Genomic DNA, 27,372 nt, shown 5'->3' with positions numbered 1-27,372 from the left:
GAGTGTCAAATGGACATTTTTCCACTCTTAAAAAAATCACACAGCCTATGCTGGGTTTGAACCACTATCTGGGAATCCAGAAGCTGGCACTCTACCACTGATCCACAGAGGCAATTATATTATCAATGTAATATGTTAATTCAATTTTGATATCCATCAACATATCTCAATTTTCTTATAAATAATCTCAAATTCTTTCTAGATATTTGGAGTAGATTACACAATTCCTCAAATTAAGTTTTAACATAGCCATTTAAGAGTAGCCCTTTCCAGAAGCGACATTAGATCGTAATTCCATAATCCTTGTTTCCCTTCACTCCCCTGAAATTATCTCATACTTCAAAGACTGAGTAAAGTCATGGTGAGCGAATGTCAAAGCCACATTTGGAAGGATAACAGTCGTACAACCAAGAGACTACGATGAACTGGTGCAATAAATAAACTTTCCTATGTTTTTAAATAATTATTTAAAACATACAGCGATATCTTTAGTGTGGTAAGAGTTTTTAAATTTTATTTTATACCTTCCCAAATTTTGATTTAAAACAATATCAATTTATACACTGAACCATAAAACTGAATTGTATGACTATTTAATGATTCACAACTATGACACGTTTAAGAAATATGCTAAGATTTAACAGTGTGTCATAACTATTCCATACAGAATAAAACTACAGTAGGACCCCTATTTAACGCTTTTAGAGGGACCTGATTTTTTAAACCTTAAATGGGGGTTTACCTTAAATCCAGGTTTCAGTAGAAAGCACACCTATTCCAGTGATCTTTGCCTGTATTAACATAAACTGTAACATCATACATTATTTACACAGTGACAGCAATAAAACAGGGAGATATCTACCCTACACACTGTACTGTAGTTACAGTTTGTGCTTCATTTTGACAGATTTTTGTTGGTGAATGCCGAACCGCTTCCGTTTAAGGTCGTTCTTATAACGTTATATATGATTTTCCATAAAAGTCGGGAATGATACCAAACTCGCACAAAAACACATTAAAATCTGTATGAAACAGCAATCCGTTTGTTTAAACATTTTCGCTGATGTTTTTCAAGCAGCGGGTTATTCATTAGCACATATTTTCTAATTCCAATAATTTGAACACGAATATTCATTTTTCATTCTTTTTAATTGTAACAGAATCACTCCAAAGGCCTGTGGCAAACATTTCCATTTTCTTACTTCAAACGGCATCACCTAACCTAGGTTTACCATGCACGTATTGTGAAAACAAATTCCAAACTCTCTGTAGAATAATAATAATAATTTCGTGTGGCTATTTCTAGCCGAGTGCAGCCCTTGTAAGGCAGACCCTCCGATGAGGGTGGGCGGCATCTGCCATTTGTAGGTAACTGCGTGTTATTGTGGTGGAGGATAGTGTTATGTGTGGTGTGTGAGTTGTAGGGATGTTGGGGACAGCACGAACACCCAGCCCCCGGGCCACGGGAATTAACCAATTAAGGTTAAAATCCCCGACCCTGCCGGGAATCGAACCCGGGACCCTCTGAACCGAAGGCCAGTACGCTGACCATTCAGCCAACGAGTCGGACTCTGTAGAATAATGATAACATGTTCACTATAAATTTACACGAGTACAGCCTTTCTGAAATTTAACAAGGTGTGAAAGTATATAACCTAACCTCTGAAATTATGCACACCGCTGTATCTTGAGGAGGAGGAGAAGAAGAAGAAGAAGAAGTATCACATTATTTTATTTCAGTACACACAATTAAAATTAAGCAATCGTTTACTACAGCCTTTCATCCTGAGGAGTTGACAACTGCTGGCATTGCACTTATTGCAAAAACATATTATCCTGATGTTTGTTTACACGAGTCAGAGACTCGGACTTGTGCAAAGAGAATGACTGGAGTTGTAAGGAGACCTCAGGCTCGCTCAAAATCGACTTGCTCAAGCATAGTGAAGAATCGATACGGAAGATGACCGATTGCATTCAATATCAATGCTGGCATAGAGTCATCAGTAGGGCTTGGAGGTTTAAGAAAAGTCATATTTTTTCTTTGCCTCTATTTTCTTGCCTGATTTGATGTTGGTGCAAATCAGGTGATTATCATCACAATTAAGTGATTTTTATTTGTCATATAAATGCATGTTTTGGCTATTTTTGGTCATAAGCTCATATTTTGAGCTATTTTTGTAGAAAAGTCATATTTGTCATATTTTGGCGGTTTAACGACAGCTGTAGCTGTGCAAAATCATCTTCAACTTACCAAATGCTAACTAGTGTTCACAAAACTGCTTCTCAGTATCACATCTGCAGTTAAATACAAGTGGAATACCCTTTGAATCAAATAAAGGTCATAGACTTCACTGCACATTTTACCCCACCCGCTGTACTCGGCAACAGGGTCTCCCAGGTAGAGACAGAAATAATCCTGAGGAAACCATCCCAGCAGTGAGCTAATTACTTCTCGCAATCACTCACTTGTCTTTGTTCAGATATTAGAACCTCAACGTCCTTTCACTTATATATATAAAATTTATTTATTTCTAGTTTTCTCGTATTTCAATCCACCAATGCAGAGCGCAAACATATTTTGACTTTTACAATGTGTGATCTGATAATCTTAGCGAACGTACTACTTTAGAGATATGTATTTACAAATGTTTGATAAGTGAATCAAGGACATATAGACTGTGAATAACTCATAAACATGTATATCCAGAAAATTAATATGTAAGTAAGGATAAGAATATTTAGTTAACAAATATGTATCAAAGGGATTGCCGTTTAAATTTATAATTTATTTTTAAATGGCCATATTTAGATTAATCATTTTTGGGTCATATTTAGTAATTTTTACATCATATTTCCATACTTTTGAAGTCATATCTTGTCACCTTTGAGGTCATATTTAGTCACTATCAAGGTCATATTTGCTTGCTTATTTGGGCTATATTTTGGTCTTAAACATCCGAGCCCTAGTCATCAGTATTTGGTAGAGTGTATGAATATTGATAACGGATACAAAATAATGCGTCCGAATTTGCCCGTAATAACGGATGAATCAGTAAAAAGTAAAAGGGTTCTCATTGTAACCGAAGGATATTGCATAGATTAATAGAGGAATTTTCGAAGGTTATAACATCATTGTCATTAAAATGGGGTTTCTCTTCTGCTACAGCAGCCGGGGTTGGATGTGAATTTGAGTCCGACATCTCATTTTAGCCCTAAGTGCCCGAGCTCTAATTTCGTCTTCTGCCTTGAATCATTCTTAGCAAGCTTATGAAGTCTTCTTCATAGGTTCTTAATGTCCCATAACCAAAACGAATAGAAATAAATATTTCAGAGTTTTAACATTTCCTTAACGCTAAATGCAGGTTTTGCCCTATTGTGAATTACGTTAAATCAAATATAAAATAGCATTACTCTTATGGAATAATTTTCGGGACTGGAAATTTCTTCCGTTAAATGCAGGTTTACGTTAAATCGATGTCACGCAAAATGAGGGTTATAGTGTATACTATTTTTTTGCTTGTTCCTTGTATATACTTTTCCAAAGTTAATCTCAACTTCGATTGTTTTGGTGTTTGTGTTTAGTGCTCATAATCTATTGAATCAACATACCTCACAGATTCTAAATCCATAGAGCAAGTAAACTGATATGTAATTTTCAATAACATGTTTGCTATTTCGTGTCATTTCATTAAACACATTTAATGTATTAACCAAGGTGCACTAATTAAATATTTTTTCTTTACTTTACAAAACAAATATGAGATTCTTAAATTTCAATTGAGAAAAGACTAGATGGCCTGCAAAGCAGCATCCCCACATCAGTAATCATATGAAGCATGCTACAGGCTATAAGACAGTGAGAATCGATGAAAAGAAGTGGCGTAACTATAGGGTGGTTAGACTAGCAAACGTCCAAAGGCACAACAACCAAAGATGCCCACTCGGTATAGTAATTATCTTTACATCTCTCTTGTTACAAGCCATCCTTAGATTATATACAACAATTACATCACTGTATTAATTTCTATGAAATATGTGCCAGTTCTACAGGGTGGCGCACGAATAGTTGACACATTTGAAAAGCAAATATAAAATGCAACTTATGTGCTATGTTGTTAAAATTTCGCGCACACCTTCCCTGTTTCATGGAAATATCTGTAGAGGTGACACTGCTGCTTTGTCTCCAAATTCCTGCATTCCAGTGAGCTTTCTGCCATGACCGACCACAGCCGACTTTCCGTTCAGCAGCGCGCCAAAACAGTTATCGTTTAATGCGAATCAAAAAGTATTACGGCGACACAAAAAATATTTCGAGCTGTATTTCAGACTAGGTGGGTACCAGCAAGGAATAACACCCTTCGCTTATACAGAAACTTTGAACAACAAGGCAGTGTGCTGGGAGAAAAGCGACCACGTGCACCAGGAGTTCGGTCTCCTGAAAACATCGCTGCGCTGAGGGTCGCCATGCAGCACAGCCCACACAAGTCAACACGGGGGGCTTCATGAGAAAGTGGAATATTGCACCATTCAGTTCAAAATGTCTGTGGTACACAAGCTAACAGATCTTCACAGGCAGAAGCGTTTGCAGTACGCCTAATGGACTAAAGATAAAGATGAAGTACTGTTCAACGCTTGGTTCTCTAACGAAGCCTGTTTTCATCTCAAAGGGGCAGTTAATAAATGAAATGTGCGGTTTTGGGCTACAGAAAACCAGACTTTATTCACGGAAAAACACGTATGGGGAAAAAGTGAGTCTGTGGGTAGCTCTGTCATGTCATGGGTTAATTGCACCATTTTTCTCCAGTCACTCACTTAATGCACAGTGATACAAGGACATGCTGGAGAATGAATTCATGCCTCAAATTCTCGCTGTACCTATTCATACGCAGTGGTTTATGCAAGATGGTGCAAGACCTCACACAGCTAACGATGTTCTTGAGTTTTTGAGGGGAGTATGTGTTGATCGTGTAATGTCTCGTCACCCACAGTACAACAATTATGGCGGATTCTTCTGGCCTCCTTAAAGACCAGATTTAAATCCTTGTGATTTCTTTTTATGGGGCTATTTGATAGAAAAACTCATCGCTTTAAGACCTCAAAGCCGCATGGAAATGCGTGCTCAGTTTGTGCTGCTCTCCAGTGAAATTCATGAAGACCTGTACCGCAAAGTAGTCAGAAACATGCGTACTCGTCTCGAAGAGGTTATCCGCCAAAGTGGAGGCCACATTGAACATGTGATATCGTGAAATGTATTTCCAGGGTCCAAGCTGCCTGTGTCTAAAATTTCATTAGTGTTCTGTGAAAAATAAAGTTGATATTCTAAACTTAAATGTGTCAACTATTCGTGCGCCACCCTGTATGTTAAAACTGGATCATATTTCAGACTAACTGCAGTACCAGTCGTTGACGGGACACTCATATAGAATGTACAAAGTCATCAAACTCCCCGGCTACTTTCCGCCAATAGTCAGGCATGCTGTTTTACTCGGGACACAGGAGAAGAAGAGACAAATGGCATCACAACAATGGTCTGTGTAATGTTATTGTTGATTAGTTTTATGAGCGTTCAATATTATAGGCCTCACATTTAGTCTTCTTCTGACTCTGTGACATTCAGGCATCTGATGTCCTTCCGTTTTTCATGACTCCCTCTTATTCTTCACGTGATTGTTCCTTTACAGGTTTCTTCCCCAGATTTTTTACTATCATCCTCACAAGTTTCCTTGTGATATGGACCGATGACGACGTGGTTTTACATCTTAAGACAATCATGACAAAAACCACTGCCAGTTAACACGACTGAACAATATTTCCACGTTGGCAATGCTCAGTGTTGATATGGACTAAGCAACAAAAGCCTAAATTCATTAATTCTCTTATCATAGTCGGTACAGAAAAATGTATGATATAAATGATTGGAAACTGTATTTCTATAACTATTGTTCTGTAGTACTTTTCGATAGGACTAACGCTTTAAAAATTAAACTTTAAGCACATTCCGCTAACTTACCATTTCATCCAGCACGAATAAAATTATTTATACCTAGACTGTAGTGCTTTATTCCCTAACTTTATATACCATACGGCAGAATAAACAAGATCTCTGTTGGGTGATCTATGAATGAGCTTCACTGAATGTTTTGGTTAGACACCAAATGCAGTTAGTAAAAGTGTGGGTGCAACTGTATAACACAACTAGAATAACATACTTAAAATATTTTATTAATTTTCAGACATATTTCTCTTGGGAAAATGTAACTTGTACCATAATATTGCTTTTAATTGGACATGAAATTCCAGATAAAGAAACAGAACCTAGGACCTAGGAGGTCCTAGCAGGTAACACCTTGAGACTGAATTGAACATTAGAAGGCTGTGTCAACAAAACCTCTCAGAAGATAATCAATTGATAGATAGCACTGGCTTAATTCAGAACATTATAGTTAAATATATATTAATATTTTACACATATACACAATTTTGAAGTTCACGCTGACGGAGCATACTGTCGAACTAAACGATCAAATTCTGCTTCTTTCTGTTTGTAATCCTTGACAAACTCATGTTCTGTGTGACAATCCATCAACTGACTAAGGAAACGGTTTGAAACCTGCGGAAAAAAGAAGAAGAAATTAATATTGATTTTAAAAGCTTACAGAAATGCACGAAACTGCCATTCAGTAGAACATTTCTAAACATAAAAGTTATGAAAATTCCTTCCATAAAAGTCAAAATGAAATTCAGGTAAGATAATTTAAATTCTTGCATTTTCAGTGACAAGACAGAATGAGAATTCTTTCTAGCTGGTCAAACACAATTTATGATATGAATGAAAAGTTAAGACACAAGGAGTGAAACAGAAACATTATACACAGATTGACATGTTGAGTCCAATAATGTTGGTACCTACAGATTCCTCAAATTATATCAGGTCAAAATAAAAATCAGTTTAAAATACAACATTACTATGTACAGATGTGTTTCCAGATTATAAATTTGTAGTGGTACTGAAAAATAAAATGAGACTTATATACTAACCTTAAATCAACTTAAGATTTAAAACAGGGATGAATTTATACCACTGATCTCTATACATGGATCGCTGATGGCAGGTCTCTGCTGCAGGAGAAAGTACGCCAAGTTGAGCGCGCGGTTCGCCATGTTGGCGTACCCAACCTAGAGCTCTCCTTATGGGGAAGCAATGATAATATAGTCAATTTTAAGTCTCAATTAATGGCGCATTGGAATAATTAAAAATATAGAGACATGTTCACTCAAAGCCTAAGGACATTAGGATCACTGACACGTCATTCCGAGGTCACTAAATCTCCGAGATAGCAATAAACATGAGTGTATAATAACGGCCGACAAATATTAACTTAGATGCTGAATACATGCAATTAGCGATCGGTAACGCAATACGAGTGAAAACCAGTTTTTGGAAACATTGCTGTAAATTGTATACATATATGCCACGAAATTATGCATTCTTAAAATGATGTACCTATAAACGTAGCTCACTATACAGGCCTAGATTCGACATATCGTCATCGGTGCTTGATAATGAATTTCTGTTTCCTGTTTCCATGAAATAACGCGCATATTATCAAATTAAGGTATCACTGAAGCAAATGTACACATTTATAAAACCAGCAAATATTCAAAACTTGTCAATATATCACATTACCTGCAGCTTAATTTCCTATTACATACCTCTTTAATTAAATTCAGCTAGCAAAGCGATATTGATAGTCATCATCAGAAATATGTAACACCAGTTAAAAGAGTCCCAAATACCACGAATAGTATAACGGGATATCCCCAAACACCCACCACACTTTCCCTTCTCCCACCACTCCAGTGTCTGAAACCCATAATTATTACTGATGTAAATAAGGTCTAGAATTCCTCCAGACTTCATTTTCTAAGATTGTTATAAGGTCACGTCAATTATTTCATCGAAACTGTCAGTTTAATTATGAGAAATAAAAAAAAAAAATAAGTAAATCTTTACTTGCAGTTAACGTTCAGTAAAATTGAAAACAGTTGGCTGTACATCACTTCTAAGGTGTACAATTTGTCCATTTCTAATAATAATAATAATAATAATAATAATAATAATAATAATAATGTTATTTGTTTTACGTCCCACTAACTACTTTTTAAGGTCTTCGGAGACGTCGAGGTGCCGGAATTTAGTCCCGCAGGAGTTCTTTTACGTGCCAGTAAATCTACCGACACGGGGCTGTCGTATTTGAGCACCTTCAAATACCACCGGACTGAGCCAGGATCGAACCTGCCAAGTTGGGGTTAGAAGGCCAGCGCCTTAACCGTCTGAGCCACTCAGCCCAGCTTGTCCATTTCTATCAAAACAGTCTTCCTCTAAGTGATCCGAGCAGAAAACAGCTGTTTTAGAAGGCTCCCACTTCTCCCGCCTGATACTCCTAATCGATGATCTTAGATGTTCGGGTCTCGAGAAAGGAAACCTACAAAAATTAATTGCCATTTTTCTCCCGGAATATGTGAAATAAGATACAATAAACCTAAAACTCAAAACACTACCCTAGGAAGATTCTTATGTACAGTATAAAACTCCCCGATGAAATGATTTCTCCTTCTGCTGATCGGTTCTGTTTGTACATCCATAAGCTGAACACTGCGGTATGTTAATACCCCGTAGAATGTTTCTTCATTCATATTTCAGATAAACACATACATATTTAAATTGAATCTTGTAATCCACAAGTATACTACGAGGCAACGAACCTAAATTCATAAAATACACTACTATTTACTTTGCAATAACACAGCACAGAACACTCGTGGAACTACAATCAAGAGGCCTGGCGTCACGAAACTAAGCATAAACAAAGCAAGCGCACCCCCTCGTGGTCTATTGCACCGTACGCTCGCTGCCATCTTAGTACGCCAGTCATCTTCTATTCGGCTTACTGCTACCCAAGCTACCAGCCATCCAGGTATAGAGATCAGTGATTTATACCGATACCAAATTGAGTTAAATTAGAAAATACATTATTCTCCAAGATCAATACTAAAACATTAACAACAATACAGGAATTAAAAATAGTATTACATACAATATATCATTACAGACTGTTATGCCTTTCGGCATTCAGTCTGCAATCCTCCAAATTAACTAAGCGCCTCCGCGATCCTCTATTTGCAACTAGATCTATAGCCTCACTTAAATCCACAGTTCTTATCTTTCAAACATTAAAAACCAAATCTAACCATTGTGAAGTTCCCCCTCTGCTTATCTTACCCTCCATGGTCAAGTTCATTAGTTTCCTAGGTAATCTATCCTCAACCATTCTCTCCACCAGTTCCCACCATCTAAGAAAGTTTATATGCACAGCTCCATCTACAGAGTTCATTCCTAACTTGGCCTTTATCCCCTCCTTCCAAGTATCCTCCTGCCAATGTTCCCACCTGTTTGTACAAGCAATCATTCTTACTACTTTCATGTATTTTACCTCCAACTTCTGAATGAGACATCCTGAGTCCACTCAGCATTCACTCCCTTACAGCAAAGATGGTATGAAAACAGATCAAGGTTAAGATAATTTCATCTGAAAGCTCACCTCTTTCTTATAGAACACCACTAATTACAATTTCAAGCTCACTGCATTAACTTGGCTACATCTTAATTCTGTTTCACTTACTATACTACCCTCTTTGGATAATACACATCCTAGGTAATTGCAATGATCTACCTGTTTCAGTTTTGTATTCCCTATCTGACATCTATTCTCTTAGGTTTCTCCCCAACTGATATCACTTTATACACTGCTGTGGAAAACTTAAGGATGAAAGTAACTTCCACATCTTGTGTCACTGCCAAGTAACATAGGTCAATGAAACTTGAACCATACAGGTACAGTATGGTACGGTAGGCAACTGAAAGGAATATGCAATGAGACAAACAGAAATGGCGAGTAAGTCACTGCAACTCATGACGGTCCCCTGGACATCACGAAAGAAGAGACATCATTCTTAAAAGGATGTGTGATCACCATGGACAGCGATGCATGCTCTGCAACATGTTCCTATACTGGCCACAAGATTGGTAAGGAATTCTTGTGGTAGGGCGTTCCATTCCTCCACTAGTGCAATCGACAACTGCTGGATGATCGTTGGTGCATGTGGACGTGCTGCAATATGCCTGCCCAACATGTCCCACACATGCTCGATGGGATTTAAGTCGGGGGAACGGGCAGGCCAGTCCATTCGTCGAATATCCTCTCATTCCAAGAGCTCCTCGACCTGGGCTGTTTGATGCAGCCATGCATTGTCATCCATAAAAATGAAGTCAGCGCTGAATGCACGCCTGAAAAGATGCATATTGCGGCAGGAGTACACTGTCACAATAACGTTGACCAGCGAGTGTACCCCATGCAACATTATGCTTCCCCACACCACAACATTTGGATCACCAAAATGATCATGTTCAACAATATTCCTGAGTGCATTACATGTTCCCACTTCTCGCCAGATAAGGTACGACTAGAATCACTACTCAGACTGAATCTGCTCTCATATGAGAAGACCACGCGACCCCACTCCTCGTCGCTCCACACCTGATGCTCTTATCACCAGTGCAAATGGTGCTGCCGATGTGCGGGTGTCAATGGAACACAACTTAATGGTCGTCGGGCAAACAGACCACCCCCATGCAGTTGCTGTGCCACTGCGGAGCGTGAGATTGGGTGCCTTGCAGTTCTGTTATATGTAGCTGCAATTGCACCCGCTGTTTGGCGTCTCTTCTTGCCAGCTGCACAATGTAGTGGTCATCTCCTGCTGTAGTTGACCGCAGTCGACCCCCCTCCTCTCATCTGGGCAGCAGTGCCTGTGGTACGGAATGTTCTGCATGCGCGTGAAACAATGCTGTGAGCAATACCTGCTGTAGTTGACCATAGTCGACCCCCTCCTCTCATCTGGGCAGCAGTGCCTGTGGTACGGAATGTTCTGCATGCGCGTGAAACAATGCTGTGAACAATACCAAACTCCTGGGCTACACTCGACGACTTCGTCCTTCTTCCAGTTTCCCGATGAATCTTCCCTGTGTGAAGTCATCCAAATGTTGTCTCAGGGCCATGTTGTAATGAATAACCCCACCACAGTGCAACTGTAACAGCTCGACGATTGATTCACACCGTCTTGTCCCGTTACTTCAACTGCCTCGTTTTGTGGGGCCAGACCCATTTGGCGCTAAAGTTGTGCTGACCTCACGCCAGGTTTCTATGCACGTGTGGGAGACCTCTGGCAACATATTACCGCACTTTCATTCATTTCCACCAAGTAGTTGATACGTTATGTTGCTTTATCTATCTCGTCCTTAAGTTTTGCACAACAGTGTACTTTTGGTAATGGTAATTTTCATATCACACTCCCTCTTATAAAGAAGGTTATTTGAAGAAAATTGGAATAAATAGGAAAGTCATGCATTGTGACCTGTTTACTACTTGTGGCAGACAGGTGTAAACATCTAAGATAAAATTCTAAAAGAAATTTATCTTAGATACATAAAGTCAATACGGAACCGGTATGAAGTTTGTTACTTGTATTAGGTGTAAACATGACTGATTAAGAAAAGGTCTGCATTGATGAAACACCAAGATCTAACATAATATAGCAATAGTAATTAATGTAGCATTCTTTGTGATATGCTTGCTGTGAGATAGCCAAGTTGAGTTTTGATTAAATAGAAGTTTTGTATGGAAAATGAATAATACAGGTTAAATAAAATATGCATGTAAAATAATGTACAAAATTAATAAGCATGAATAACTCGATTTACTTAAAGCTTATTATTAAAATTATAAAATCCTTTTAATAACAACCACCTACTCAATACAATATATTACTCATTGAATTATAAAATAATCATGAGGTGTCTTAAATAAAGGAACATGTTTCGTTCGACATAGCGATTATCATCAGCCTTAATTTACAAAGATTAGGTCAGAGCCCTGAGCTGAATGATAAAAATTGTTAAAAGAGCGACAATGCCATAATAAAAAGTAAAATGATAACATTAGACTTAAAATTGTAACAATAGGTACAGATTAACAGCAAGTATTTGTAGAGGAATACTTTGAACGATGGTAGTCTATAAAGTTAAAACAAACATGAGGTTGTTAAAGTAAAAAGATATAGATATAGTGGATCTTAAAATATATGTCAATGCGTGAAGCGTGGATTAATTATTGACTATGGAGTTCTTAAATTGAGCAAAACAAAAGTTGAAATAGAGTTTATTGAATAGTACGAGTCAAACTGAGTCAGTTAAAAGGCGCATGGCGACGAAACTAAGGTTGAAATGACGTGAACTTCAGTAGTTAGGAATTCTGTAGGAGAGCCAACACAATGCCAGAAGGAAATACAAGTTGAACTAGTCCGTATTTACACGCTAGCAGTAAAATTAATCTTATACAACATAGGACACCAATGTGGACTCGTTAAAAAGTAACTATAAACTTGAAAGTAGGGAGAGTTCCAGCAAACCAGAGATGGATGGAGCAGATTATGGCACAATTGGAGTTAAAAATCTGGAATGAAAGAAAAGGGAGGAAAAATAAAGTTATGTTATAATGAAAAAAAAAAAAGAAAAGAAAAGAAAAAAAGAAGAAGAAGAAGGAGGCTTGCCCTTGGGACTAGTGTGAGGTGTTCGCTAACGTGGGCTGCGCGAATCAAACTGGCGAGTAACCTTATTGCTGCTTCTAGTGTTGTATGTATGTATACGTAGAGGCGGGCAGTGAGTCATGTGAGGAGGAGGGGTGACCGATTCCTTAGGCGGGTCGGGTATTCGTGGAGGGGGTGTCGCATGAGAGGGCAGTAGAGTAGTAGTTGTTGTATTATTAACAGTTGTATAATTAAAGATTCTCGTAAAGTTATTATTATTTATATTGAAAAGAGAGAGTAGTTCTGGAATTTTCTCGATTATTGGACTTTTAATTTCTGAAGTATCATTTAAATTTTGATGTCCGTTAAAATGCTGGTCTAGGAATACGTAAATGTTCTCAAACTCTGTCATAAGTTTACTTTTATTGACGTATTTCAAGATTTGAAGGTCTTTTTCAATTGTAGTAAAACTGTGGCCAGTCTCTTCCATATGGGTGCTCATGGCGGAATACTTTTTATGTTTCGAAGAGTTGTAGTGTTCAAGGTATCTGGTCAAAAAGCTACGTCCAGTCTCTCCGATGTAGGAGAATCCACAATGGGTGCATTTAAGCCTATAGATACCAGAGTTCGAGAATTTATTGTGATTAATGTTAACTATATTTGAATTGAAGAATATATTACGGTACGTATATTGGGTTCTATAAGCGATATTAATATCGTATTTCTTTAGAGGGTTAGTAACTTGAAATAGGCCTGGATTTTTTTCATTATAACATAACTTTATTTTTCCTCCCTTTTCTTTCATTCCAGTTTTTTAACTCCAATTGTGCCATAATCTGCTCCATCCATCTCTTGGTTTGCTGGAACTCTCCCTACTTTCAAGTTTATAGTTACTTTTTAACGAGTCCACATTGGTGTCCTACGTTGTATAAGATTAATTTTACTGCTAGCGTGTAAATACGGACTAGTTCAACCTGTATTTCCTTCTGGCATTGTGTTGGCTCTCCTACAGAATTCCTAACTACTGAAGTTCACGTCATTTCAACCTTAGTTTCGTCGCCATGCGCCTTTTAACTGACTCAGTTTGACTCGTACTAATCAAACTCTATTTCAACTTTTGTTTTGCTCAATTTAAGAACTCCATAGTCAATAATTAATCCACGCTTCACGCACTGACATATATTTTAAGATCCACTATATCTATATCTTTTTACTTTAACAACCTCATGTTTGTTTTAACTTTATAGACTACCATCGTTCAAAGTATTCCTCTACAAATACTTGCTGTTAATTTGTACCTATTGTTACAATTTTAAGTCTAATGTTATCATTTTACTTTTTATTATGGCATTGTCGCTCTTTTAACAATTTTTATAATTCAGCTCAGGGCCCTGACTTAATCTTTGTAAATTAAGGCTGATGATGTTCGCTATGTCGAACGAAACATGTTCCTTTATTGAAGACACCTCATGATTATTTTATAATTTAATGAGTAATATATTGTATTGAGTAGGTGGTTGTTATTAAAAGGATTTTATAATTTTAATATATTGTCCTCAATACGGTTCTATTATGAGATTAATTACATGTTACTTAAAGCTGTCATAAGTTTCGTTCTGGATCTGTATTGACAAACTGATCACAATCAAAGGTATTCAATAAAATTAATTTAATGTTTCTATGTTTTATTAATAATGGTACTAGTTTCGACCTCTTTTGCTTAGGTCATCTTCAGCCATGTATACCAAAATGGAAATAATATCAAGGCAAAAACAGTTACCAAATATAAAACCAAAATTTGCAAGTCTTAAATTTGTTGTTGAAGAAACATGTTCAGAAGCACATTAAGTCTTAACCCGATGAGTGCTACGCCTGCCTATACACGGGCTGACGTGGCCGGTCCAGCACAGCTACACCCATCTACAGACGGTCCACGAGAACTCAAAATAATATTGAACTTAAGTGTAGGATTGTCCATTTGAATTTAGATGAAGAACCAACATTTTTAAACAATTTAAGTTAATAACCCCACTGATACATTAAAAATTGAGGCTCCTACAAACTTTTTTACATACGAATGAAAAACTCAGCACTGAGGTACTAAATAGTCAACTGCTAACTCGGCACTTAAAAGGTTAACCAGGCTGATGTTGATCAGTTAATGCATAAAAGGGGGCTTGTGTCACAACTTATGTCCCCATATTAGAATGACTAGAATCTTAATTCATGAGAGAGAGAGAGAGAGAGAGAGAGAGTGTGTGTGTGAAAACAATACAGTTAAAAAAAAAGGGAAAGAAACACATTCAACTTACTATCTATAACTGTGCTAAAATTGTGGTGATTGTCTTTGTATTTTCTTCTTTATTCTTGGTTTGTCTTGAGGTCAGTTGATCAAACATATATATGAGAGCGCTTAAATTAAAACAAGGTGTTCCTTGGTGAATAGGTGATATACATTTATAAGTTACTGTATAAGGCTGCGGGGACATTTACAACTTGATTCTGTGGGCCTCCTGGTCCAATGAAGGGATCCGTCTGTCAGTGATTCAGTATGGAGTAAATGTCCTCAAGTGCTCAGCATCTGGTGTATAAGCGGCATGAAAGCTGACGCCAAACTGGCCAGAAGGCCCACAAATTCATACAAGGGCAGGCGAATGAGCAGGAGCATAAATTTCTTTTTGAGTAAAAGAATGGAACAAAAGAAAAAGCAGTAGATTCTACAGTTTTTAACAGAACATCTGGTAAGATTTTCTCACAGATAAAATCTTACTACAGGGCTTCATTTTTTAACACTTGACCTATGACAGAGCCTTTTCCTTCTCTACTGCCCGGCGCATGATAGCACCGGTTCTGTCCTTGAAAGCCAGTCTGGCGCCTGCGATAGTGAGTGTTCAATCAAAGGTCGAAGCCCTAGATTGTTCATTTACAAAGATGCTTTCATTACAACAGCACATCTTCGTGAATGAAACATACTTTAAATACGAATAGCTCATCAGGTGCGTGCTGAATTTGTTCAGAACTTGCTTGGTGAAGTGCCACCTTCGAGAACAGCCATTCACAATACTTACTGGCTCAGTAGAACATAAGAAATGCAAGTGCAAACAAACAGTTTTAACAGGGGAAAGCTAGATGAAATTCATGCAAATCTTTAACAATTGCCGAATAAATCTCTCCTGAAATTAGCACAACAAGTAGGGGTTTCATTTTTTCTGCGCATAAAGCAACAAATACCAATATAAATGGTCCGTCATTGGACATTATAAATTTTCCAGCTACCTCATTCCTGGTTGCCAGCATTTCGCCCCCGTTGTGCTAAGTTGGGTTCATCAGTTGGTACATAGCACACACACCAAGACACATGGTAAATTTTAAAAACCTGAGGGAACGCAAGTATGAAGAAGGGAGCACCCACAACTCACTTTCATTGATTTCAATATGTCGCACACAGCAATGTAAACCTCAACAAAGAAGTATAATATAAACTAGCATGTTTTTCAGCATTGATATAGACTGAGAATGACCTAGATATCTGTAAACAGATTACTAAATCTCTTATTCTAATGAACATGACGTCCCCACATATTTGCGGCCCAACACTTTGAATCATCTCATAAAACCGTTGAACATAGTTTTTACGTATGGAACATCTTGAGGTAGATAACCAGTAAAAATACAAGTTATTTTCAAAGTACCACATCACCTAAGGAGTCGGAATGAATCAGGTGCAGGCTACATGACGACTGACTTGAGGTCAGGGGAAAGCTTAGGCTGTGGATAGGCGAGATAGGAGTAGCCAATGAGAGAGTTTTATTTGAACGGCCACATGACCCAATGATGTACACATCGTCCACTCCTGACGTACTGACAATCTGATACAACTGATTTTAACCACATGATTTACAATCGTAAGTTCTAGAAGTAAACCTGAAAATTGTAACAGAATATATTACATTCCTTCCTCCTTAAGATCTTGACTACAACAGATCAGGCCAATGTAGTATCGTACGCATTCATTAGAAAACACAGAAAACACACCAATATATACTAAATACAATAAGTGATTATGTAACTAAATGTTTGTGTATGATTCATAAACAACCAAACAATTTGAAAAATCAAATCAAATTAACATACTATCATGCTATACAATACTATACAATACAAAAGAGTGACCTACTCTGAATTGAACCTTACAATAGGTTTCCTGTCTCGAACTGGATAGCGTCTAGTTGCGACAGGTGACGTAACAGTTAGCTGTGAGGGTTGCAGAGATCATCTGCTAGCTGCAACTGGACTATGACGGGGTGGTGATACAGGTTGTGATGGAGGAGCCGGGGAGCGAGAAGTAGGAGAACTGTGTTGGCACTCAGAGGCTGGTGTCAGCAGAGGAGTAGTCAGTGAGGGAGAGTCAACTAACTGTGACGTCCCTTGCTGTAAAGGATTAGCCCTACAGCAGTCAGTGCTAAAAATAACTGGCCTTGACTATAACCCTATTAGCTGGTCTATATGTCTTTTCCAAGTCAACGCAGACTCGAGTTGAATTAAATACGTAACTGGGCCTAGTCTATGTATAACGCTACCTTCTACCCACTTATCTCTTCCTCTGTAGTCTTTAGCTAATACCGGTTGTCCAATAGTTAATTGCCTAGTGTAACTGCCTCCTGCATTAGTTATTTGTTCGTCCTGTTTATTTGCTACAGCTTTTTGAAAATTAGGTTTGATCAAATCCAACTTAGTTCTCAAAGGGCGATTGAACATTAGCTTAGCAGGAGTTTCATTAGTACATGCTATGTACAGTGTTACGATAAGCTATTAAAAATCTACTCAAAGCTAAATTTACATCTTCATTTTCAAAAATTGCACATTTTAAACGGTTTTTTAACAGTTTTAACTACATTCTCAGCCTGCCCGTTAGAAGCAGGATGGTATGGTGCTATCAGCATTTGCCTTATCCCGTTTTGGTTCAAAAATCAAGAAAATTCTTCAGAGGAAAAGGGAGGGCCATTATCACTAACAATGAGTTCGGGAAGACCAAATCTACAGAACATAGGATGCAATTTCTCAATGACTTGCTTAGCTGAAGTTGAGTTAACTGTTTCAATTTCCAACCATTTGCTATGAGCGTCCATTACAATTAAATATAGTTTTCCTTTAAAAGGTCCTAAAAAATCTATGTGAATTCTTTGCCATACATTGGGTGGAAATTCCCATACATGAAGTGTACTTCTATTAGGACTTTCTCGCTGGGCAAGACACGCTGAACAACTGCTGGCTACAGCCTCGATGTCCTTATCAATTGAAGGCCACCATAAGTACGATCTAGCTAATGATTTCATTTTAACTACCCCAAGGTGTCCACTGTGTAATTCATTTAACAAGGACTTTCTCAAGGACCCTGGAATTACGAGTCTGTAGCCCCACATCAAAATTCCTTATTCTAAAGTTAGCTCAGCTTGCCTTTTAACAAAGTTGCTTAAAGTTGGATCTGGCGTAGTAGGCCATCCGTACAACACATAGCCTAGGATTTTATTTAACTCCTGGTCTTTTGGGGTCTCAATACGTATACTGTTAAAGTTTATGGGAACATCAGATTCCATTATGCATTGTAAATAACTACCTACATACTCTAAACTAACATCAACGTCCTCAAAATGATTGGCTGATAAAGGTAGCCTAGATAAGCCATCTGCATTGCTATGGCACTGAGATTTAACATACTGAATGTCATAGTCATAACCTGACAAAAACAATGCCATATCTGGCAACTTTTAAAAAGATAAATCCAGAAGATCCTAAAGCAGAATGGGTTTTTTTAACAACACGGGAATACGCTGCAAAGTCTTGAGACATAGCGGAAAAGGACGGCAAGGAGGGAGATTACGAACAATACTAATACAAGTAAAATATATGTCATGATCACCCTGATATTAAATACTTACACAATGTTACATCTTGATGAGGGCTCATGTGTTTTCACTTAACACTGGGAACACTTTTCCACGATCGTATAAAACAAGAAAATTAAGCGGAATAGGTCTCCCTAAAAGACTGATAATATCGTTTCTTAGTTGAACTCATTACGAACACCACTAAAATATACTAAATTCGTCACACAATTCCACAAGTGTCAAAACTACCGCCAATGTTACTCACACCCACACATGAAGCCTCTCAGCTACTACGAAGCATGACGCAGTTACTAAAGTTGTTATGTATAATTTCACAGCCTGCTACTTTTCATTGGCCTTCTGACTCCGACTTGCAGGTTCTATCTTGGCTTAGTCTGGTGGTATTTGAAGGTGTTCAAATACGTCAGCCTCATGTTGGTAGATTTACTGGCACATAAAAGAACTCCTGTGGGACTGATCAGTCAGTCAGTCAGTCACTACTGATCTGCATTTAGGGCAGTCGCCCAGGTGGCAAATTCCCTATCTGTTGTTTTCCTAGCCTTTTCTTAAATGATTGCAAAGAAATTGGAAATTTATTGAGCATCTCCCTTGGTAAGTTATTCCAATCCCTAACTCCCCTTCCTATAAACGAATATTTGCCCCAATTTGTCCTATTGAATTCCAACTTTATCTTCATATTGTGATCTTTCCTACTTTTAAAGACACCATCCAAACTTATTTGTCTACTGATGTCTTCCCACGCCATCTCTCCACTGACAGCTTGGAACATACCACTTATACCAATAACAACATTGCTGCGTGGAAATTGCCGTGCTGTAAACTTCTGGAGTCTTGGTGTGGTGTGGTAGGCCAAGGACACTGCATCCTTGTCAGTTGCTTCCAGCGATATTGCCAGCTGTTCCGCCTTCTGGAATGTGAGGTTCTCCTTCGACAGCAGTCATTTCTTGATGGATTCATCACGGATGCCACTGACTAATCTGTCCCGAAAATAATCAGGAAGTTTGTCTTCGAACTCGCAATACTTGGATAACTGTTTTAGTTGAACAATAAAATCTGACACAGTCTCGTGTTGCAATTGATCTCGCCTGCTGAATTTATATCGTTCAACTATAAATGAAGGTTTAGGATGGAGATGGTCTTGGACAATTTTAACAATGGTATCAAAGGGTTTGTCAGAAGGTTTATCAGGGGTGATTAAATCTTTCAGTAAATTGTAGATTTTAACACCGATCACTGTTAGGAATGTACTAACCGTTTTAGCATTCGGAATATCATTGCACTGTACGTAAAGTTCAAAGCATTCCACGTGGGTTGACAAAGTTTCTTCCGAACTGTCAAATGGTCCAATATTACCAGTTAAAGACATTGCGTGATATAATTGAGCTAAAGTTGCAAAGGCGGCGAAAAAACTGTTGTCTAAAGGCATGGAGCGAAAGGCACACTCGATATTACGTTGCTTCAGAAGGAGGCCCAATACAACGGACCGTACTATGTTGCGTCATTCACTGAGAGAATACACGAGAAATTTTTGTTGCCATGACGAAGCACTGGCACTCGCTGCAATGTGCAATGTGATGACTTTTACATCGTCGTCAATTTTTACGTATGGAACATCTTGAGGTAGATAACCAGTAAAAATACAAGTTATTTTCAAAGTACCACATCACCTAAGGAGTCGGAATGAATCAGGTGCAGGCTACATGACGACTGACTTGAGGTCAGGGGAAAGCTTAGGCTATGGATAGGCGAGATAGGAGTAGCCAATGAGAGAGCTTTATTTGAACGGCCACATGACCCAATGACGTACACATCGTCCTCTCCTTACGTACTGACAATCTGACACAACTGATTTTAACCACATGATTTACAATCGTAAGTTCTAGAAATAAACCTGAAAATTGTAACAGAATATATTACAATAGTGTTGGCATTTAACATTAGATATCCAACACTGACACCAGAATGTCAGCGATTCTTCATAAACTCTAAGAACTGTATTCAATTTCATCCTCAACAAATATATTTTTTGAAATATGTAGAAATCATGGGGCCAGGATAAAAGCCCTTTAACCCCAAGACTGTACCATATGTATATATCTTAACGTTAAGTATTTTTTGGAATAGTGGCATTCACTAACGTGTTTTTCAGCACTGATATAGACTGAGAATAAGCTATGTATCTGTAAACAGGTTAATGAACCTCTTATTCTAATGAACAAGGGGTCCCTGCATATTTGCGGCCCGACAATGAACTTTGAAACATCCCATAAAACCGTTGGACATAGTGTTGGCATTTAACATAGATATTCGAACTTGACACCAGAATATCAATGATTCTTGAAAAACTAAGAATAGTATCCAATTTCAACCTCAGCAAATATAATTTTTGAAATATGTAGAAATCATGGGGCCAAGGTAAAAGCCCTCTAACCCCCAAAACTGTACCATATGTATATATCTTAAAGTTAAGTATTTTTTTGAAGAGTGGCATTCATGTTTATTTTAATGGCATTCTTGTTTAATTTCAATTTTAGTCGTATTTATTCTGTACATTTGCTATTAAGCAGGTTCTTCAACAGCTGAAGATGACTATTTACAGGTCGAAACCGGTACTATTCTTTTATGTAAATAATATTGACACTATGTAAAATAAAGTATTGATTAGGTGGAGAACTCATCCTTAATACTTGTATGCTTGAACTATCAATACAGACTATGAAGCTAATAGTCACTTTTAATATCCAATACTGATGTGCTTCACAGCATATTGAAACCTTCCTCAGTGATAGATTTGGAAATGATTTTTGACATGAGATTCCCTAAAAATGGTAACACACACTTAGGGATTGGTCAATCCTCATATGGATGTCAAAAAGAAAAAATATATGCATCAAGATTTTAGTAAATACAAACCCAATATGAGACAAAACATTTCCAAATTGTTAAATTTGTACCATAGTTCAGCCAAATATTTACAGATGGCACACCTGACTCTATATTTCAAAGGTATTTAAATAGATGGAACAGATGTTAAAGGAACTAGACAAGGTCAGCAAGGAAACTGGCCTATCCATGAATCCAAGAGAAACAAAGCTGTTGACCAATACAACAGCAGAACCCATACACGTAGACAGTAAACCATTGGAGTACGTACAGGCCTACACATACCTGGGCCAGAACATATCAATCCACGACAATATGGAGAAAGAAATTGAAAGAAGAATTGGTCATGCATGGAAAAATTTCTGGTCCCTGAAATTCATTTTAAGGGACAAATCCCTAAAGCTAAGAAAGCTAAGTATGAAGACCGCAGTCCTGGAGGTGTGTACTACCAGTAATGCTTTATGGATGCCAAACCTGGTCATTAACTTCGAAGCAAAGAAAAACGCTGCAAACAGGCCAACGCAGGATGGAAAGGAAAATCCTCAACATCACACTGATAGAATGAGGAACGAGGAGATACGCAGAAGGACCGGTATAAGAGATGCACTCAACATAGCGAACAGACTGAAGTGGAAATGGGGAGGTCACATAGCAAGAATGGAGCACAAGAGGTGGACACACAGACTAACATTGTGGGATCCTAGAATTGGCAAGAGAAACGTAGGAAGGCAGAGGATCTGATGGGCTGATTCGTTCAAGAAAATGGCTGGTGCACAGTGGACAAGGAGAGCAAGAGACAGAGAAGAATGGAAGACCCTTGAAGAATTCCTCTAAGTGTATAAATGTAAATTAAAATTTTGTATGTGCTTAGATATATGAACAAGAATACGTAGCAGACAAGATGTATAGGATAAAAATGTATGTGTCACTAACAGGCAAGGAAAGTGCAGCACATGATGCTTTCACACTCTTTAGGACTGCTCACCTAACGAGTTTATCCGAGCGAAGTACTGCTTAGCAGGAGGCCATTTCCCTTAAGGGATTTCGAAGGCTAGATTTAGATTTAGATATATATCATACTATAACCAAACAAGGAAATACCTCTCCTCAAAAATAGTCATTTTGGGAATTGGGAGTTTTTCATACTGAGTGTTGCAATTGAAGATCCAAGAAACAAATAGACAAATAGGAAGGATCTGTGGACTCACAGAGAGATAAGATCAAAGATAATGGTTTTTTTTAAACTGTCACAGCAAAGAAGCCAAAACTGTCATCAAACCCTGTTATTTTGCTTAGTTATGGAAAGCAAACAATAATTAACTAGTACTAACCTCAGGAGGTTTCCCTGTGTGCTGTGAGAGAACAATCATGTTAATGAGAGTATCAGGATAATTACTATCTTTATCCATAGCCTCTTGAAGAGCCGACTCAGCTTCTTCATATTTTGCCTGACCTATAAAGCAGGTGGCTTGACCATTTAACAGTAAAGGAGTACTGCTGTATTTGTCACACATTTCTTGGAAAATATAGTAAGCATCCTGGAGTTTCTCTCCACCCTAGAACAAAAAGATAAATTTCAATTTCACTTAAAAATATAAAATAATATATGAAGGGTCAGAAGTTGAATCAAACTTGAATAAATTAACACCAGATATACAAAACGACATCAGATTTGAAGTTAAAAAGAAGCTCCCGGCTTTCGTAAGGGAAATAAACAAAAGTTCTAATCCCACTCTCATAACAGAAATAATGACACTAAAAACAAAACTAAAGAAAAATAATGTAGTTGTTACCAAAGCAGACAAAGGTGAAACCACAGTCCTCTTAAATAAAAATAACTATATTGAAAAAACAGAAGAATTCTTTTCAGACAAAACCTACACTGTCGTAAACCAGGATCCCATAAATAAGATTCAAAGGAATCTAAAAATTATCCTCAAGAATTCTACTTTTTTATTTAATGAACAAGAACACCAAAAAATGATAAATATGAATCCAAAGTTACCAACAGCTAGGGCATTGCCCAAATTACATAAACCCAACGTACCCATACGTCCTATAATAAACAGTAGAAATAGTCCCACGTATAAAACATCCAAATTTATACACTATTTCCTCAAAAGACATTACAAATTTAACAACGAATCAACAATCAAAAATTCAATAGAATTTTGTAATAAACTAGGAAAATTCAATTTACAACCACAACATAAAATGGTTTCATTCGACGTAACCAACATGTATCCAAATATACCGGTTAAAGAAACCATCAATATCATCAAACACAATCTCCTTACATACAGTAAATTAAGTAGATGTGAAATAGATGAATTCGTAAACCTACTGAAATTTGTATTAAACAATAATTACTTCACATTTAATAAAAAGATTTACCATCAAACATGCCTAGCAATGGGAGACCCCACATCGGGCATACTGGCAGACATATATATGGATCATTTGGAGCAAAACAAAATAAACACAAAAATAAATGGACTTTGCCTTTGGATCAGGTAAGTAGACGACACTTTTGTCATAATAGATAGCCAAAAAAATGATAGTGAAACAATCCTAAGTTTCTTAAATAATATTGACCCAAATATAAAATTCACGAAAGAAGATGAAACTAACAACTCAATAAACTTCCTGGATATTAATGTAACACGAATAAGAGATAGTTTCGAATTTCAAATATTTAGAAAACCATCATACGCTCCTCTAACGATAAAAAATGATTCTCTTCACCCAAAATCACATAAACCAGCGGCTTTTTACAGTTTAGTTTATAGAGCTTTCAAAATCCCCCTTTCAGAGAGTAACTTAGAAAAGGAACTCAATTTTATAAAAGATCTGGCCTCAATTAATGGATATAAAATAAATATAGTCAATCGGATCATCAATAAAGTAAAACAAAAGTTAGTAACTAATCTTACTCCCAAAAAAACTAAGCAGTCCAAATTCGCAACATTTACATTCACCAATCCAGCCATTTTTCAAATAACTAATCCTATCAAAAAACAAGATGTGAATGTAGCATTCAAAACACAAAATACAAACAGAAACATTTTTTTCAACCACAATAGTATAAATTCCAACAAGAACCCTTATCTAAGTTCTGGCATCTATAGATTAACATGTGTAGAATGTAAATGTTCATATGTTGGCCAAACTGGCTGTAACTTTCTCACAAGGTACTTAGAACACGTTAATGCTACAAAGCACAACGAACATTCTGCGATGAGTGCTCACATGAGAGAGTCAGGCCACCAATTTACAACCATTGAGAAAGACCTAAAAATTATAAAGAAGATAGAAAAAGGTAAACTAATGACAGAATTAGAAAATATTTATATCCACTTAGACCAGTATTTCAATAAGGAAAAAAATTTAAATGACGAAATTGAAATAAGAAATCCGTTACTCGAACAATTACCGAAACTCTTAGACGCTTAATCTAGAAAAAAGTAATTTTGCCAAAATTTTCATTCCCAAAACAACTAATAATCATCCAACATTAAAGAACTCAACCCCTCCCTGCGCTCCTACTAGACATTCCCCTTCCAAAACCACACCCACAAACATTTCTCCTCCTACCCCTACTCCCTCCCCTCAACCCCCACCACCTCACTCTTACAACACAAGGAGTAGACACACAACAGACAGTCACCACATAACCTCGGACAACACCAAACCGACAAACAGCAATTGGAGGGGTAAGTGAAGTTTCTAGAAGCACACTCTTAACTAGCAACACAAATTCCGATTACTTACAAGATTCCTTTTCTTGTTACAGACATTCAACAAGATAAACCAAGCAGCAGCTTTCAATACAAACGTTGATTTATGTCCTTTTCAATCATCCTTATCAAATCCATTAGTTCAACGGTCATTGACATCTATAAGAACATATCTTTTCAACAGCATTCGCCGAGGTCACATGACAACAAGCATTTAAATTTCTTGAAGACCAACATTTATCCTGTTATAAGTTCAATCATCAAATTGACGATAAATTTGAATCTTTATAGACTCTTATCCATAAGGGATAAATAACTTTTTTACCAGATCTCATTGCTAATGAAAATCCTCAAATTTAACTCCTAAGATTGATCTTCACGTCTTTCTAAGTTTTTGGACATGATATACCGTATATATTATTTATTTTATATTTTAGTACTCTCTCTTCCATAATTTTAATGTATCTTCCTATTAAGCACATGTAATTAAGCCATGTATACAAAGATTTTATATTTTATGATTTTCTAATAGAATAAGTTTTAAGTTTGTCAAAAATGTTCTAATAGTTCTTAAGTATTTATTTAAGTAAATAACAATTATTTGAGATTCAGATTTGGCTGATGATGCTCTATAAGGGAGCGAAACATGTCCCATATATAACTTTTTAACTAATGAAGTTATTTTAAATGTAACAACATTATAATGTATTGAACAGGTGGATTCATAATAAAACTTTATTATTGTATATAAGTGGTATGTTCCGAGCTGTCAGCGGAGAGATGGCGTGGAATGACATTAGTAGACGAATAAGTTTGAATGGCGTTTATAAAAGTAGGAAAGATCACAATATGAAGATAAAGTTGGAATTCAAGAGGACAAACTGGGGCAAATATTCATTTTATAGGAAGGGGAGTTAGGGATTGGAATAACTTACCAAGGGAGATGTTCAATAAATTTCCAATTTCTTTGAAATCATTTCGGAAAAGGCTAGGAAAGCAACAGATAGGGAATCTGCCACCTGGACGACTGCCCTAAATGCAGATCAGTTTTGATTGAACTGTTGACCAGTGCCTGGAGGAAATGACTCCAGTGCTGGGGAAAGACTGTCCACATCGAACAACAATTTTCCGCTGGTACAAAGAGTTCCAGGGGGGAAATTTTGGGGTTGAAGACGATCCTCGTTCTGGGCGACCGTCTGAATCAGTGACTGAGGAAAACATTGACGTTGTGAGGAAAATGTTGCAGCAAGAGAGGCGGTTGACACATCGGCAGGTAGAAGAGACCCTCCACATCCCTGCACCAGATATTCATTCAATTCTACATGACCATCTCCATGTTAGGAAGGTTTGTTCCCTTTAGGTGCCCCATTCACTTTCAGAGGAACAAAGGGCACATCGAGTGAAATGGTGCTGAAAATAGCTAAAACAGTTTGAACATGGGACTTCGCGTAACGCCAATAGCATTGTTACAGGTGACGAAACTTGAATTTATTATTACGACGTCCCAACAAAATCCCAGAACAAGGTGTGGCTGTTTGAAGATGAGGGTACTCCTGTGACTGTGCGAAAGTCAAGGTCAGTGAAGAAAAGGATGATTGCAGTATTCTTCACTAAATGGGGCATCCTGACTCGGGCTGTGCTAGAAACACAAAGGACAGTTACTGCGAAGTGGTACAGTGAGACTTGTCTGCTTCAGGTCATCCAGGCTCTCAAGCAGCTCCGTCCAAGGTCACGGATCAACACTTGGCTCTTGCATCATGACAATGCTCCAGCACAACGTGCTAATGTAACAATGGATTTTCTTGCCAGATCAGGGTTGACTGTACTTGATCACCCTCCATAGAGTCCTGATCTTGCCACCATGTGACTTCACACTCTTCCGAGAAGAGAAGATGAAGCTGAAAGGGCGGCATTTTGCATCCCACGAGGAGCTTTTGACAGCATGGGATCAAGAGTGTGAAAATGTAACCGAAGAAAAGTGGCAGAGTTGGTTCAGTAACTGGTTTCGACGTATGGAGAAGTGTATTGAGTGTGGTGGAAATTATTTTGAAAAAGACTAAAGTGTTCACTCACATTGCAAAACTTTCCTAGTGCCCTTTGTATTGAAAATGTGGAACCTAAAATATACCTCATTTTACTGTAATTCTCAGTTCAATACAGACCAATTATGAAATTCTTACCTTTTAAAGCAGTTCACTGAA

General features: G+C 37.5%; 1 protein-coding gene across 1 annotated transcript in view; it reads right to left on the bottom strand.

Moving 5' to 3' along the window:
- Nucleotides 1-6,255: 6,255 nt before the first annotated feature.
- The window catches only part of epsilonCOP (coatomer subunit epsilon), a 96,198-nt gene continuing 75,081 nt past the window's right edge, over nt 6,256-27,372 (bottom strand). Inside the window, exons 5-6 of the mRNA XM_067137973.2 lie at nt 22,766-22,990; nt 6,256-6,610 (exon numbers count right to left, since the gene is read on the bottom strand). Coding sequence (XP_066994074.2) covers nt 6,488-6,610; nt 22,766-22,990 — 348 coding nt within the window. The 3' untranslated portion in view covers nt 6,256-6,487. The remainder of the gene's footprint in view (nt 6,611-22,765; nt 22,991-27,372) is intronic.

Source organism: Anabrus simplex, chromosome 1 (genome assembly GCF_040414725.1).
Source record: "Anabrus simplex isolate iqAnaSimp1 chromosome 1, ASM4041472v1, whole genome shotgun sequence".
Taxonomy (NCBI): domain Eukaryota; kingdom Metazoa; phylum Arthropoda; class Insecta; order Orthoptera; family Tettigoniidae; genus Anabrus; species Anabrus simplex.
Note: the sequence above shows the minus strand (reverse complement) of the source record. Positions and strands in the feature narration are given on the sequence as shown.